General features: G+C 45.1%; 1 protein-coding gene across 1 annotated transcript in view; it reads right to left on the bottom strand.

The window, feature by feature from the left end:
* Nucleotides 1-16249, bottom strand: part of TBX19 (T-box transcription factor 19) — a 383843-nt gene that overhangs the window by 195289 nt on the left and 172305 nt on the right. The window contains exon 3 of the mRNA XM_069637357.1: nucleotides 4461-4595. Coding sequence (XP_069493458.1) covers nucleotides 4461-4595 — 135 coding nt within the window. The remainder of the gene's footprint in view (nucleotides 1-4460; nucleotides 4596-16249) is intronic.

Here is a 16249-nt window from a genome sequence, read left to right as displayed (position 1 = left end):
TCTTAGTTTCCTGCTACGACATCTACTCTGCTTAGTCTCTTACTTTCTTTCCTTTTACATAATGAACACACAAAGCTAACTAAATGTTCACGCAAAGTAGTGCTCAAGAGTTCAATCCAGTCTCTGCATCTACAGATCTACTGCAATATCATACACTGTAGTTAGCCTCTACAGTTTGCTTTGCTCTATGATTATTATTGCATTATATATTAGCATCTGTGGGAGAGAGCTGGCCAAACTGTTTTCAGAACCGCTTTATCATATCTATTTATTTGTGTCCATTCATGCAGCTAACCTTTTACATTTTACAGGCACTCGTCCAGGGCTCACAAAGTCTACTTGCATCGTCGAATAGATTATATTTGCAGGGGACATTTGAACATTTTATGTAACATTTACTTTGTTTGCAGTAAATAGCAAATAAAGGTTTCACTGTGCGTGGCTGTCCTCTGGGTGGCAGCGGTGTGCTAAAATATAAAGTGGGTTTGTGGCGACATGCACCATTTCATAGAAAACACATTTCAGTTTTTTGTCATCCGTTGCCATCAGTCGAGTGAATTTCTCTTAGGTCGAGTAGGTAAACTTAGTTACTCAAACTCCAGGTCTAGTGGAATTTTAAAGTATTTAGCCTGACTCATCTCACAAATATCTTACTTCTGTGACAAACAAAAATGCTGTATTGATGCTTATTTTGTGTCTTAGGTAAAAATAACTTCTGATGATATTAAAAATATGAGTAGAACATTGCTAATCAAATGGGTGTGTTTGCTAATCAAGAATATTTTAATTTGCAAACTCTGTTAATCAATTTTTGAAAACGAATTGTCTTGTGTATAGTAGAGTGTTTGTAGATGACTCACAGATGAGCCCAGCACAGGCCAATAGGGATCCAGCCTCCCAGACCACTATACACATCCTAATAAAGCTAGAGAAGGCCTCAAGGCAGGCCAGGGCAGGGTGCTGCTTCCGAAGGAGCCACAATCCAGTATTATCACTTGTTTAAGAGTGTATGTACTTCCACCCAGATTTCTGCCAACAGATCCCTGTTGTTCAGGACCTTGAGAGTGAGTGGGAGTGTAGAAACACTCCATTCTCCTAAGCATGTTTTCAACCATTGAAAGGCTTTGCAAAAGGCCTCAAAGCAGACCCACCCCTACGGGGGGATATATTCAGATCACAGTCTAGGACATCTGGGTTGCAACATAGATGCTCCACCATCTTGAAATCGTTCCTGAGGGCAATCAACCACTGGCAAAACACTCCTATCACCACTGTGACAGCTGTCACCACTAATAAAGCCATGAACATGGTGAATGTTGTGTTCTAAAATAACGCTTAACATAAAAAAAAGCAGAAATTGCACATCTCATTGCTACACATAGCTGGGTACTCTCTTCATAATAGAAACATAGCTCACAGCCGCCTCCTCCCATACCCATTACATACTTGTCTCCAATGGTTATAGCATCTAGCACATCAATTGTAAAGGGAAGACTGTAGGGGCCGTTATTATCCACTAGACCATAGGGTCATACATCCTCTATGATTTGTCATTACTCAAATCCATGGAGAACTTTACCTGCCATCTTCTGGCAGTCCACCATAGATCAACTAAGTCTTACTGAAATAAATCACTGAGGTATCCACAAAAGCAGTCACAAGCCACTCTAGCAGCATCAAAGGCTTTAGTCGGCAGGAGTTCAACTAACCATGAAAATGAAAGAAGCTCTCTTTAATCGCTATAAGACATCTATATACATATATGCATTCTGACCAATAGATCCTTAATATAACACCTGACTGTGTAATTTATCTGGACATATGTCTATTTACCACCGCATTACCCCCTCCTGTGCTCTCAGTTCCCAATCCACCTACCTCTGTTACCCCACAGTTTACCTGTAATACCCTGGGGGTGCCCCCTATGTTCAGAGCTCAGTTGCTTTTCAGCTAGGTTTACCCTTTAAACAAATGATACTTTTTGGTTCCCACACCTGACTTATGTGGACTTTTCAAAATTAATTCATTTCGCAAACTGCCATTTTGCAGGGTCTATAGCACTGCTGGATTTGTGAAATTTGTTTTAATTATCCTGCTATGACTTGTGAAAACCAGAAGATGTCTCATCTGCTAGTCCCTGGGGGACTCACAGGTGTCCAGGGCACGGCCATACACCTTGGATCCAGACCCTGGGGGTGGGCCAGTGCGGGAGGTTCACCTGGGTGAGGGGTCTTCGGGGAGTGGGACACCTGATGACAAGATGCGGTATCCCCCTTCCTGTAACACCATTACCCCATCCTACCCGGTAGGATATTTAGGAACTCTACCCCCCCTTTTCCTTCACAAACCCTTTCACACGGACAGCCTGCTCTGGGAGAAAACAGACTCACACTGAGCATTGTACATGACATGTCCCACTACTATGGTCAGGCAATTACTGCTAACCACTCACATCTGACTTCCATTATGCTTCCCCACACCGATAAAAGGCAGAGCACGAGAGCCCACTCTGAGTGCGGCAAGCACACGAAGGAACAGTATTTTCCCGATGGCAGCTGAACGAAGGAAGAAAGACGGCAAACCAAGAAGGGTGCGCAAGGGGAGATACCCTTGACCTTTCTGGCGAGAAACCTTTACTTTCCAAAACCCTTCAGGTTAAAAAGCATAAGGCCAGGAAACAAGACTGAAGAATCGTGTAGTGTGTGTCGGAGATATCTGGGGCCCTCCTGCACGGCTGACCGCGTTGGGGAGGAACAGCAGCCCACCATGGTACTGTCGTTGGCTCCAAGATCAAAGCAGCGCGGGAGAGATCAACACAGCCGATGAGTTGGGGAGACCGATGCAAGACCGGTCTGTGTTGAAGTCAAGGTTGCAGGTGGCAACATTGTACAAAGAGCACAAGAATGAAGATTGGTATCGCGTGTGATGAAAGACACAAGGAAAGCTTAATTGCTGATGGATGTTTGAACATTAACGAAGAAGGATACAATACCAGTGACAGAGTGGTCCGGCACCGCAGGGCTGCTCAATCGAAGGTCTCTGTAAGGTATCCAGCCAAGAAGTGGCAGAAACGAAAGTAGAAGATTGGTAAGAATGAGAGGTGAAGTGAATCGGAGTGGTGCTGTGACGGTTTACGCAAAACCCATTTGAAAGTCTTCAATTTTTGATAAAGGGGTCTGAGCCCAAACGAGGGAGATCTATGGTCCCAGCCCAATCGAGGGAGACCAACTGTGAACATTGTGCAAAAGGGGTCTGAGCCCGAACGAGGGAGATCCATGGTCCGAGCCTGAACGAGGGAGACCAATTGGGAACATTGTGTTCAAAGGGGGTCTGAGCCTGAAGGAGGGAGACCCATGATGAACACTGGAAGCGAGAACTTGTGAATATGAAAATCCTGATAAGAAAGGAACTTTGGTGCTTGTTTGTTACGACAGGCCCTCTGCAATAAGAGACTGTTACTGGGAAAGAGGCTTTGGCAGAAGGCCCTGTTACCTATGCTTTGACCTTTATCCTTGTGGCAGAGAAGCCAGAGTGTGTGCGAAGCTCGAACGTGCCACCTTCCCCCGTGCTTAAAACGTGGGGTAGGGAAGCCAAATTCTCAACTATGCTGACAAATTTCTTGAACACTTTGCTTTTTGCATACATTATTGTCCCACACCATTTGTATTAAGAAGTAAGGATTGGGAATAGGTTTATTAGGATAGGCCCTTTTATTTTGACATTAGGATTGTGTTATTATTATTTGATGGTCGTAGCTTGCTCCCATCCTTAGATTTAGACTCAGATAGGCATTCAATCAACCCATTGAAGTTCAATAAACACCCTTGAACTGTGATCACTTGTGCCTGTCTTCAATGTTTGATACCATGACTTCCTTACAGACCCCTGTCCACCTCTCTCTCCCCCCACTGCCTCTATGGGGGACAAACCCAAAACCCATGCCTTTTCCTTCAGACCTCCCCTCACCACTCGCCAAATCCAGGGAACAGTCCCGGAACCCCTGTCACTCCCCTCCCTCCTCCACTACCCACTCCTGCCAACCCCCACTGCTTCCCATTCTACTTGCCCCCTCCCTGACCCATGTCGTCCAAGCACTTACCTCACGCACTCCTGCACAGCCTGCCCTGTCCCCTTTCGCGGTCCATACATTCTACAAAGGATGTTCCACAGTGGAGTACTAGCAAAGTCCTTTTTCCCGAATACATGGTGCACACCCTCTCACCATTGGCCACCAGAGGAGTCCATCTCAAAATGTGACATCAGCTCATACATTTAGAGCCATTGTAATTGGCATGTTCATACCTGCATAGTTTTGCCCATGAACATTTTCACACTAGAGACAGGAGCAATTTCTTAGTTCGGGTCATGTGAACATACAGAACTAACACAGACTATACGTGTTTAAGGACTAACAACCCACATGTAAAGGACAATTGGCCTTCACCTCTCCAGCCACTCACCTCCTCGTTTTGGTAGGCGGTCACCGCGATGAACTGGGTTTCAGGAAATGAGCAGTTCATAACCATCCTGTGCAGTTCACCAACACGAACAATGTGGATTTGTGGCTCGTATTTATGGAGGGAATTCAGCATTATCTGTGCCAAAGAAATATGCAAAATGCACCTGTTAAAACTTCCCTGAGAATCACAAACTGAAATGACCAACAATGTACACAAAAGCTAATCCAACTGACTGCAATGCAAAAAACGTACAAAAAACAGCATCCTACAATTACTCGAACTTTGCATCCTTCACTCTGGTTTATTGCAAGATGGATGTTTTGGGTTTTTTGTATGTAAACAGTCACTGTTTAAATGTAAACGTTTTAGAACAAAAGTGGCCACAAACTATTCGGTATGAAAATCTCTTTGAATATAGATGTTATTCATGCGTTCCACGCATTGTCAGGCATTTGTGGAAAATAGGCTAACCTACAACCTTTGTTATTTTTCGATTGCATGAAATATGCTCCTGTTGTAGTGGAGTGGTTGCTTCAAATGGGCAAAGGGGGGATGAAACAAGTGGAGAGATGTTTAGGGTTAACGGAGTGGGTGGAAGACATGAGACAATTTACAGGATACAGGTGGTGCCAGAGAGATGGGTCTTCAGACCTCTTCGGAACTTCAAGTAGTTCAGTTTGAAAGAGAAAAGAATGGGAGGAGAGATCCAATGAGTGGAGCCTTTTAGCGTGCAGACTCTTACCTCCAACTGGCTTGTATTTCACAGACAGGGTATTTTGAGATGCTGACATTAGTCGTCTGGACGGTTGATGGGTGGGTACAAGTATGGTTAAGTAGTCAGGAGCACATAAGTGTTATAATTTATGCATAACGAAAAGCTCTTTGAAATTTGACGGGTCCTTTATTGCCAGCAGAGAGCTAATAAGGAGGATGGGATGTGGTCAGATGTTTTCAAGCTGAAGATTGATCAGGCTGCATGGTTTTATTACCCTCATAATTTGATTGTGGGCTTTAATGGGAGTCCTGCACAGATGGTAATGCAGGAATCTAGTTGGGACATTATTAGTTGCAAGATTGTAATTTCTAGTCTGCATTTCTGGAGTGAGGCCTTGAGCATGTTTTAAGTTCCTTCCCTTTCCCTTGATGTGCCCTTATCTGAGATCATCAGAGTTGGGATAACTGATTTTGCCCCTAAGAATCATAAGTCCCCCATGTTTTGATGTTAGGGAAACCTCACACTACTCGCTACTTGGCGTTCCCTGGTTGGTTGCAGACCTTGTCTAATTCCAATGAGCTGCAGCCTGATGTACCCAGGAAAGTCTCTACTGGGAACGTTTGTGTAATTCACACCAAAAGAGGAAGTATGAAAAAAAACTTGTGAAAGTTGAATGTGACCGTCTACTGGGATTGGGTGGCCTCCAAAGGTTTGAATGAATGCTACCCTGCAATTGGGATCTTAGGTACCCCCTCTGCTCCGATCTCCTGTATCACCGAGGATAGGCATCCTTACTGAACTGAAAATGGAGACAAGTCCAGAAGCACAGAAATAGAAAACCTATTAATGAAGATTTGTTAAGATGCTCACCTAGTTATGGCCTTCTCCCGAGAACTGTTCTGATGGTGATTCCCTACAACATGTCTGCAGACTCTGGATTTCTATCACAGATAAAGACGTCTAACTGTAGAGGAATTATGAGGAATTTTTTCTACCCCTTGTAGTCTTCCAAGAACTATTCTGATGTTGAAGTACTGCATGGTAGCTGTGGGAAATATATTTTGATCAATGACAAAGAGATGCCAAATCGTGGTGCTCTCTTCTCTTGATCAACGTAATCAGACACGTGGTTAGCCTCCAACGGTGTGCTGTCCGGAAACCTCCTTTGACCGGGTGAACATGCTGACCCAAAGAATGAAGAGTCAAGTGCATGTGCACTGAGATGTCCTGTAAGTGTGATTCTACGGTCTGAAGGTACAATGCCTGATCCAGGGCAGAGCTATCGAGGATGGCAGGATCACAGCCCTCATCCCCGCTGCAACATAAAAGGGGTGTGACACCTGGTGACACTGCTGTGGTGGAAATACTTTGCTGAGGGCATCGACATTGTTGTTAAATATCACTGTCAGTGTCTCAACTGTTTCTATCAACAGAGTTGAGGATCCGCCATACTGGAAAGCATCACACCACACCCCACACCAGCCTTATTGGACCCTTTCCTGAGACTTCACCACTCCCTCGACTCTTGGAACTCCTGTCACAGGTGGCACCGAAAGACACATGCTCTGCAGACTTTCATGGATAAGCCTGCAAACGCTGTGTGGGCATCTTTGGGTCATTATCAAGTAACTCTTTCCCGCCACACAGAGAACAACAACCTCGTAGATGGAGTAACCAAATCTTCAAGAAACTTTATATACCCATAAACGACACCAAAATATTTACTTAACGTAATCAAGAAATAAAGTAAATATTATCGCTGTGCGAGCATTGTTTTATTAAAAGTAATACTGAGTTATCCTATATTCTTGTCTACCCTGCTCCCTGCCTAAGAGTTGACCATGGCTAACTGACACAGCTAGCATTAATTGAGCCGACGAAAATGTTTGAATTGCCTGTCATGTTTGTATTTGTTTTGGAAGAGAATGCCAGTACTTGACAGAGTTGGAGAATTCCTCCTAAAACCAAAGCCAGCAGTGGTGCATCCGTTTAGGTAATAACAGGACAAAAAGAATACCACATAGGAGGCTCATGCAGTAAATGAAACAATGGTTTCCACATTTACTTGGTAACCATTGTTGGGGGACGTATCAAAAGGAGTCACGGGTTATTGACATTGATTTTAATTGAAGGAGAAAGGCCCACACAATGGCATGGATGAGGCTGTGCCTGGGCCAATAATCATGACTTCAATTTTGTCTGCATTGAGGTAGACAGATTGGTTGCTCATCCTGCTCTGAACCTGAGATATGATGTGTATAACGTGTAGTTCATACTCCTTTACTTATTGCATTTTACATGGATATATGCTTTGATTACAAGGTCTATTCTAATTTGTGTGATCTCAGGATCATGGCAAATAAAGCCATATACATTTTGGAAAGTATAGGCCACAAGGATCACCCTGTCAGTCATTATTTGATTTTTGCAGACGGCAGTGGGAAATTAATTTAGTTTGACCTGTTGGGAATACAAAGAGAGGAAGGCCTTGAATCAATGCAAGTTCATTCTTACAACACATACTTTATTTAATGTTCTATGCAGAGTAGGATTGTTGCGTGGTTAGTGCAGAAAGGCTGAGGATAATCAAGTTTCTTTCATGACTTTGGTCACTGTTCTGAGTACATCCTCGATGATGTTCAAGATGGTAGTTTAGAAGGTGTGACGATTCACAGGGTGTCGTCACGCCCTTTTGCAAGAGGCTAGGAAGGTGCGCACACTACCCAATAGTCCCCCTACGAGTGGTTTAATGTGGGAGGACCTCAAGGGGAGGGACTCCGCCTCTGGGGACAAGGACGATCACCTGGGGTACTGCTCATTGCGGATTCTCACTCCCCAACATTCCCTAGCCCTCCCCACTATTCAGAACAATTTTATTGAAAGTAAACCTATGTATTTTTCTAACACAGGCGATAACGCTAAAGCCAAAAGTACTATGGCGAAGAAGAGACCCAGAGACATGGAGGACATTGACTGTGCTAGTTCTGGTACGAGGTGGCCCAGAGGAGGCATGAGGATTAAGTTATCAACAGAAACAAAGATCTTTTACAATCTGCCAGTGCGAGACTGCCAACAGTGTAAAAAAATAGACAATGGACTAACAAACCTGTCAAACCCAAGCGGGAGAGGCAACAGGTGTAGAAACCAGTGTTAGTTTCAAATGCTGTGGGCAGAGCAGAGTCGCAGAAGAGTGGAGGACACCGGCAAAGCGCAGATGGAGTTCTCCATGGGTCCAGCTAACGTTGACCCGAAAGCAAAGTAAGAGAGAAGAGCCAAGCAGCAGACCAGAGTGCAGAGCCGCTGCGGTCCTGTGGAAACCAGAGAGAGAAGTTCGGTACATTGGAGTGAAGAACCCCAGTCCCAGGAAGGCCCAGTGGCATGCCAAAATCCCTCTGAAGGTAATGGGAGGTGCACAGACCCAGAGGGCACACTGGGTTGGAAGATAAACGGGTTGGGAACCCTAACACTTGAATACACAGTATCCGAGGAAAGCTTCCTTGTCACAGTCGCGACAATGAGCCCACTGACTACCAGAGACGGTTTGAAGACACTAACCAGTACAAACTCAGCATCCGAGGAGAGCTTTCTCATTACAGTGTTGGCAATAAGCCCATTGACCACCAGAGATGGATCAAAGACCCCAACCAGTGCAAACCAAGCATCCGAGGAGTTGCTCATTGCACTGGTGACAATAAGTCCACTGACCATTGGAGATGGGTCGGAGACCCCAACCATTGTAAAATAAGCATCAAGGAGAGCTTCCTCATCATAGTGGCAACAATAAGCCCACTGACCACCAGAGATGGGTCTGGGCCCCAACAAAAGGGAACTGAAAAAGCAAGGAGCACTATGCCCGTTGATCAACAAAGAAGGATTTCAGACTTTGCTAACACCAAAACAGAGTGGCAAAGTCTACATCAAGCTCATGATTGTGACAAAGAACATTTTAAACACCAGGAGAAGGGCTCAAGCTCAAGCTCTTGAAACATACTCTAAAAATGTCAGGGCCAGGCAGTCATTCCCCCTGACCTTGTTGTGAACTGTACTAAGCAATACCAGGAACTAAGGAACTAATTCTCCTGGTCACGAACTGGGAGATGTACTAGAGATGCCAGGGGAAGGGAGTCATTCCCTCTGGCCTTGTTGTGAACTGTGCCAAGTAATACAAGGAGAAGGTAGTAATTCACCTGGTCCCGAACTGGGAGTTGTGCTAGAGACACCAGGGAAGGGAGTCATTCCCCCTAGCCTTGTTCTGAACTGTGCCAGGCAATACGAGGAGAAGGTAGTCATTCACCTGGACCCGAACTGGGAGTTGTGGTAGAGACAAAAGGGAAGGGATTCATTACCTCTGGCTTTATTGGAAGCTGTATAGATATATACCTGTAGAAGGGAGCCATTCTCCTGGACGTGGAATGGTATAAAGGCTGTGTGAAACTCGCAAGTCAGGGGAAGGGAGTCATTCCCCCCAGCATTCTTGTTGCAAGGGAACATTCTTTTAAACACTATCCGAACATCAGGAGAAGAGAGACATTCTCATAAAGAAGGAACTTTCTGTTAGATTATCCTTTAGTTGTAGTGTGAGGGATAGAAGTAGGTTGTGACACAGGACGGTGGAGTTTGATTTGATGGACAGTCTGTTGGACCCTTTAGTATTAGTTTTGAGGCAGGGAAACCGCTCTTAGAAGATAGGGATGGCGAGGGCCTTTTTATGCACAAATAAAAGTCTACAACCACCACCACCTTTGTCATTTTATTTGTATTTTGGTATTTTATTTATTATAAAGCGCACACGGCCCAATGGCATCCGGGCGCATAGTTTGGAGAACAGGCATAGTTGTAAGATAAAGTTACTATAACGAAATATTAACATGATATATACAGGCAAAGTGAAAGCTTACAATTGATATACAGGCATTTACAAAATATATACAGGCATAGCGACAATTACAGAATATTGTACAGGGAGGCATTTACTAGCAGTAAGACCAAGGGTCAGTAAGGACGGAGCAGGTAGAGTGATAAATCAAATCAACAAGGGTTGGGCAGACAACCAGGCCTTAGCTTGCTTGCTTTTTGAATGCGTGGAAGGATGGTTCCACTCTGAAGGGGTTAGGAAGTGAGTTCCACAGTTTAGCTGCTAGAACAGGCAAGCTAGACCCTCCTGATCGCTGCAGGTTTAAGGGGGGTATCGCTAGACAGTTGGACTGTGCACTTCCGAGGGGTCTGTTCGAAGTGTGAATAGTAAATCTTTTGGTTAGGTAGGAAGGTGCTTGGTTGGCAATACATTTGCGCATAAGAGCCAGGATTTTTAAGGATACTCTTTGTGTGACTGATAGCCAGAGGAGACTTTTTCTAGTATCAGAGATGTGATGATTTCTGAGGATATTTAGTGCAGCTCTAATCGCATTGTTCTGGATAATCTGTAACTTATTAAGGTTCCCTTGGTTGGTACCGAGATAGAGGGCATTACAGTAGCCAATTTTAGACATTACCAAGGTCCTGGCTAATGTAGTACAATTGGCTGGGGTTAAGAACGGGCGGCAGACAGTTGTAAGCTTGCATGTGTAAGCCGCTGAAGACGATATTGCATTAGTTTGCCTAGAGAGAGAGAGAGGGTGGAATCAATATAAATGCCCAAGGTTTTGGTGTCCTTAGTAACTTTGATGATGTTGCCATCAATGACGAAGGAGTTGAATGAGGAATCAAGTTTGTTGAGTCTTTGCTGGGTGCCTAGGATGAGAATCTCTGTCTTTTCATCATTCAGACAGAGTTCGTGTTTTGCCATCCAGGCTTGGATGACTTGGTAAATGTTGTTGAGGGCGAGAGCGTCAGTTAAGTGATTCCTGGTAATGGGTATGAGTATCTGGGTGTCATCCGCATAGTTAGTGTAGATGACACCCAGAGAGTCCAGAATATCGAAGAGAGGCTTTGTAAAAACATTCTAGAGTGTGAGTGAGATGCATGATCCTTGAGGAACTCCACATGTGACGGGAGCGGGTTTGGCGGATGCGGACGGGGAGAAGACCCTCATGGACCTGTTGTCCAGAAAGGATCTGATCCAGGCAGTGGCTCTATCCGAGAAGTAGGCTGTCGTTTTCAGGTGTTGGCAGAGGATTTGATGATGGACTAGGTCGAACGCCGCAGAGAGGTCGAGTAGGAGAAGAAGGGCTAGTTTACCCTTGTCTTTAAGATCCTCGATCTGTGTCTTAAGATCAATTAAGGCAGTTTCATTACCATGACGCGGTCAGAACCCAGATTGTCTAAGTCCCAAGAGTCCAATGGTTTCTAAGTAATCTTGGATCTGCAGATAGGCTGCTTCATCAAGTATTTTTTAGCAAGAAAGGCACAGTGGTGATAGACCTGTAGTTTGTGGGGATGTTAGCGTCAAGGGACTTTTTTTAAGAGTGGGATGACCCAGGCGTCCTTGAGGTTATCTGGGACAATCCCTGATTTGAATGAGGAGTTTATGAATGCAGTGATGAAAGGCGCTAGATCATGAGAGGCCTCTTTAATAATGGTGGCAGGGCAGGAGTCGCCTTGGCAATTGGAGGGTTTAAGGTTGTTGATCATGTTTTCAACTTCAGAGATAGTGAGGAGTGTGAAGTTAAAAGGTTTGTAGGCGTGGTGATTGTTGTTTAGACTGGACTGGTGAGAGGTATTTTGTGGGTCGATCATCAGGCTGATTTTTTTGTTTTTGATTTTAGTTTGGAGAGTGGATATTTTGCCAAGGAGTGCCTTTTGTATATTGGCGCACCAGGTGCTATCTTTGTCACAGGTGTCGGGAGGGGAGGCTAGAGATTCCAGTTCTTTTTAGTATTAGGAATAGCTCCTTCATATTAGATTTAGTTTGTTCAATGCGCTTGTTGTATGTTTCTTTTTTAGCATGAAGTATCGCGTCTTTAAAGTTCAAAGTGGCTAGAGCTAAACTTGCGTTGTTCATATCATTGGGATTGCTTTTCCAGCACGCTTCTAGGTTGCATTTGTCTTTACGTAGGGCTCTCAGTTGAGGTGTAAACCAGGAGTTAAGGTGGGCCCGAGGTTTAGGTTTCCTTAGTTTAATAGGTGCGATTAGGTCCAGTGCTTTTAGTAGATTCTGGTTAAACAAGTCTACCAAAACAGTAGCATCAGTGCAGATGGTGGTGTGTTCATTGAGGATAGGGAGGATGAGTGGGAGCAATTTTTCGCATGTTATGTCTCTCTTGTTTCTAGTGGAGATGGCAGGTGCAATGTCAGGTTCAGTGTGGGTAGTTTTGGCAGAGATACTGAATGTGATCAGATGGTGATCTGTCCACACACAAGGTTGTGTGTGGACAGACCAATAATAATAATAATAATAATGTTATGATATGTTATTGTATTTGTAACGCGCACCTGGTACCCATAGGCTGATGGGCACGGATTAACATACAGAAAAACATACTGAATGAGCACAAAACAAGCTTAGTCTATGACAGGGCATAGGTTAGAAAGACTAAAGCAGCTGTCTATGCAAAGAGCAGGGTCTTCAGCTGCTTCTTGAAAAGTTCTGTTGAAGCTAAGTTTTAAGGATAGGCGATAGTGCATTCCAAGTGGTGGAAGCTGCTACTTCAAATGCGCCCTGTCTAGCCTTGTTAGAATTACTCCGAGGGACTTTAAGAGTATTAGTGTTATCCAATCTTAGTGACCTCATCTTGGCTTTTAAGACAATGGCTTCCTTCAAATACAGAGGCATTTGACCCATAATGCATTTGTGGGTAATGAGAAGGAGTCTAAACAGGACTCTTGCCCCAATCGGTAGCCAATGAAGGCTCCTTCTGTCTTCGGAGACATGGTCCCTTTTGCCCAGGCCCTTCACCACTCTCACCGCCCCATTCTGGATCACCTTGAAGCGTTGGATCTCTGCCTTCGGGATACCCACCAATAGGCTACAGCCATAGTCCAATTTGAAGCCAATAATGGTCCTAGCCAGTGTTTCTGCATTTTTCGCAGAAATCAGCAGACGAAGATGGCGGAAGAGTTTAATAAAGTATGAGGATGATGGCACAAGATTGTTCACCTGGGCCTTCATATTCATATGTTTATCCAGGTACACACCTAGAGTCTTGACCTTATGCAGGATCTCAATAACACAATTATCTAGGGTGAAGCTAAGTTCGCCGCCAATTTGGAGTGGTCCACCAGGTCAAAAAACGCAGAGAGGTCTAGAATCATCAAGAGAGAGATCTTGCCCTTATCCATCCCTTGAATAAGGTGAGATTTAAGGGTGAGAAGGGCTGTCTCATTGCTTTGGTTGATACGAAAGCCTGATTGATATTTGTACAGAATTTGATTTTGTTCCAACAATACAGAAATCGTATTATATGCAACTCGATCCAGGATCTTCCGGAGGAAAGCAGTATTCGTAATCTGTCTGTAGTTGGAAGGTGTTAGCGGGCACAAATTAAGCTTTTTCAGTAAGGGTGTAATCCACGCATTTTTTAAATTATCAGGCACTAGATTTGTCTGAAATGAGGCATTCACAAATTTCGTAAGTGCCAGAATTAGGATGGGTAGACACTCCTTTATTATGATGGAGGAGCAAGGGTCTCCTTTGCAGCTTGTGCTTTTGAGTTGGCTAATGGTATTTGCTAATTCGTCCTTAGAAATCAGAGTAAAGTTAAATATGGGTTGATCTTTCACCTTGGCTATCTGGCAATGTAACTTTTCTTGCTGACCTCTCGTATTCAGGGCGAGTTTTTTATCTCAATAGTTTCTTTCATTTTTTCTAATTTAGTGGACTTGGCTGATTGAATTTCGGTACACCATTCTTTATTTTTAACAATCAGATCTTGTGTGGGTCCTGGGGTGTGTGTTTGTTCTTTTAAGACTTTGAAGAGCTCCTTACAGCTGGAATTTGCATTAAAAATTCTGTTATTTAAAGCCTCCTTTTTTGCTAATATAACTGCTTTTTTAAAGACTGCAGCTGAGATTTTCTAAGCTTCTAAGTTGCTATCGGATTTATCCTTTCACCATAGATGATAAAGTACACTTTTCTTGGCCTTGATGTCTAACAGATCCTTAGAAAACCAGTTGTTCTTATGCTCTATTGTTTTAATTTTGGTTTTAGAAGGGGCCAACTTCTCTGTGATTGTCGGGGAATCGATGGCCCTTCTTGAGTGTCCTCCCTTTAAGGCAGGAGTCACTGGTCGTCGAACGTCCGACGGAGAACAGGTCGAGCTACGACAGTGAAGTGGCAGCTTCGTTCCTAGCGGTGCTCGTTGACGGGGATGCGTAAACATCCTGCAAGGAAGAGGCGTGCGGGACACCTCGGTGTCGATAGTTCTGGACCGCAAAGAGTTTGAAGAACTGTGGCCCAGCAAGGGCGTCAAGTCGTCGGCATCTCTCTGGTCTTTGGGTGGCGGGAAACCCACCGGTGGATGCTCCTCTGCGCGTCGACGATGAGGCCTTCTCCAGCAGGATACAGCGGCGACGATGCGGACTAGAGGGTCCTTGGATCAAATGAAGTTCTTAAGCAAACGGGAGCACAGCGGCTCCAGTTGGCGACGGCGGTCGTCGACAGTGGCAGACAACAGTCTGGGCGCTTCTCCTTGGAGTTCCACAGCAGTCCCCGTCTCGGGTTGGCAGCCTGTCGAAGGTCTGTCTACCAGGGAGCTTTGGCAAAGATCAGCTGGTGCACGATGGTCCCTCGTAGCTCGGGAAGAGGGCGTCTTACCAGGTCCTCTCTGGGTCAGTGCTTGGAGGCACAGCAGCTTTAAGATTGCGAAAGAGAGCAACAGCAATTCTTCTCGTCCAGCAGGGCTTCAAGGTCAAGCTTCAGTTACTCCAGTTACTCCTCGTAGTGGACTTCAGCTTCTGAGCACGACTCCTAGCAGTGAGAGGTCCCCAGATATACTGTTGATCTCCCATTCATTCTGCTAGGTCACACTCAAGCATCCAATCACGACTAAGGGCATTCATGCAGGCAGCCAATCAGGCACACAGTGCATTCAGGCCATTCACTTCTCTCCAGACACTCACAACAAGTTATGTGTATTGGGACAAGTACCCAGCCATTCAACATTCCACACTGCATTCATAATGGTTTCGGGCAGGGCTGTCTCAGTCATTGTGTCAAACACCAGATACTAGACACCCACAACATAGAATGCATATTTGTCACACGCTCCATTCACCCAGGTACCACCCACAGGCGTACCCACAACATACAATCGTTGAGAAGACGCCAGCCAGTCTGTTCAGCACGTCCCCACACTACCATATATGGAACTTCCACCCAACAGCCAGTCAGGGGAAAGGGACAGAGGCAGGGCTTCCCAGGACTTCGGGAAGATCAAGGTAACAGGTGATGGAAGGCAAGAGGCCATGGGGGCCATTTTGTCTCCATCGGGAATCTACTGATTCCAATGACAGGGCCTGGCCATCCCAAAATGGAGGACGCTCAGGGCACCAGTCATTTCAGCACGGAGCTGCCACCAGCCCATACCCTGCTCTGTGGGTCACACACAGGTGCCCAAAAACATACACTAGGGGCACAGGGTTGCACCCCTACCCATGGGTAGCATAAGGGTATCCCATGGGTCTGTTCACTAAACCAAAAGAGAGAGCTGCCCCGCCAAGAGTCTCACATGAACTCCTGCGCAGAAAACACGACAGAGCACACAATAAAAAGCAGTAAAGGGCAAGGACAAGGAGGCCCTGTACCTCCGATAAATTTGCAGCATCACAGTCCCCCGACCCAGACCAAGGTTAGGGAGATAGACACCAGACGGTCAACATACTTCTGGAAAGGCCATCTGCATTATTGTGACTCTTCCCTGGTCTGTGCTCTGTGGTGAAGTCTAGCCCTTGCAGGCTAATGGACCACCTGAGCAGTTTCGGGTTTTCACCCTTCATCTGCATAAGCCACTTCAGGGGCTTATGATCTGTTTGAACATTGAAGGTAGACCCGGTAAGGTAGGGTCTAAAACGCCTAAGGCTCCAAACTATACTTAATCATTCCTTTTCAACAGTAGCCCACCTAAGTTCTCTACCCTTACGTTGTCTACTGATGAATATGATCGGATGTTCTCTTCCTTTGTCATCTAACTGGGACAAG

The sequence above is a fragment of the Ambystoma mexicanum genome, chromosome 7p (genome assembly GCF_040938575.1).
Source record: "Ambystoma mexicanum isolate Mex_15411 chromosome 7p, UKY_AmexF1_1, whole genome shotgun sequence".
In the NCBI taxonomy this organism is placed as follows: domain Eukaryota; kingdom Metazoa; phylum Chordata; class Amphibia; order Caudata; family Ambystomatidae; genus Ambystoma; species Ambystoma mexicanum.
This window is presented reverse-complemented; position numbering and strand designations above follow the sequence as displayed.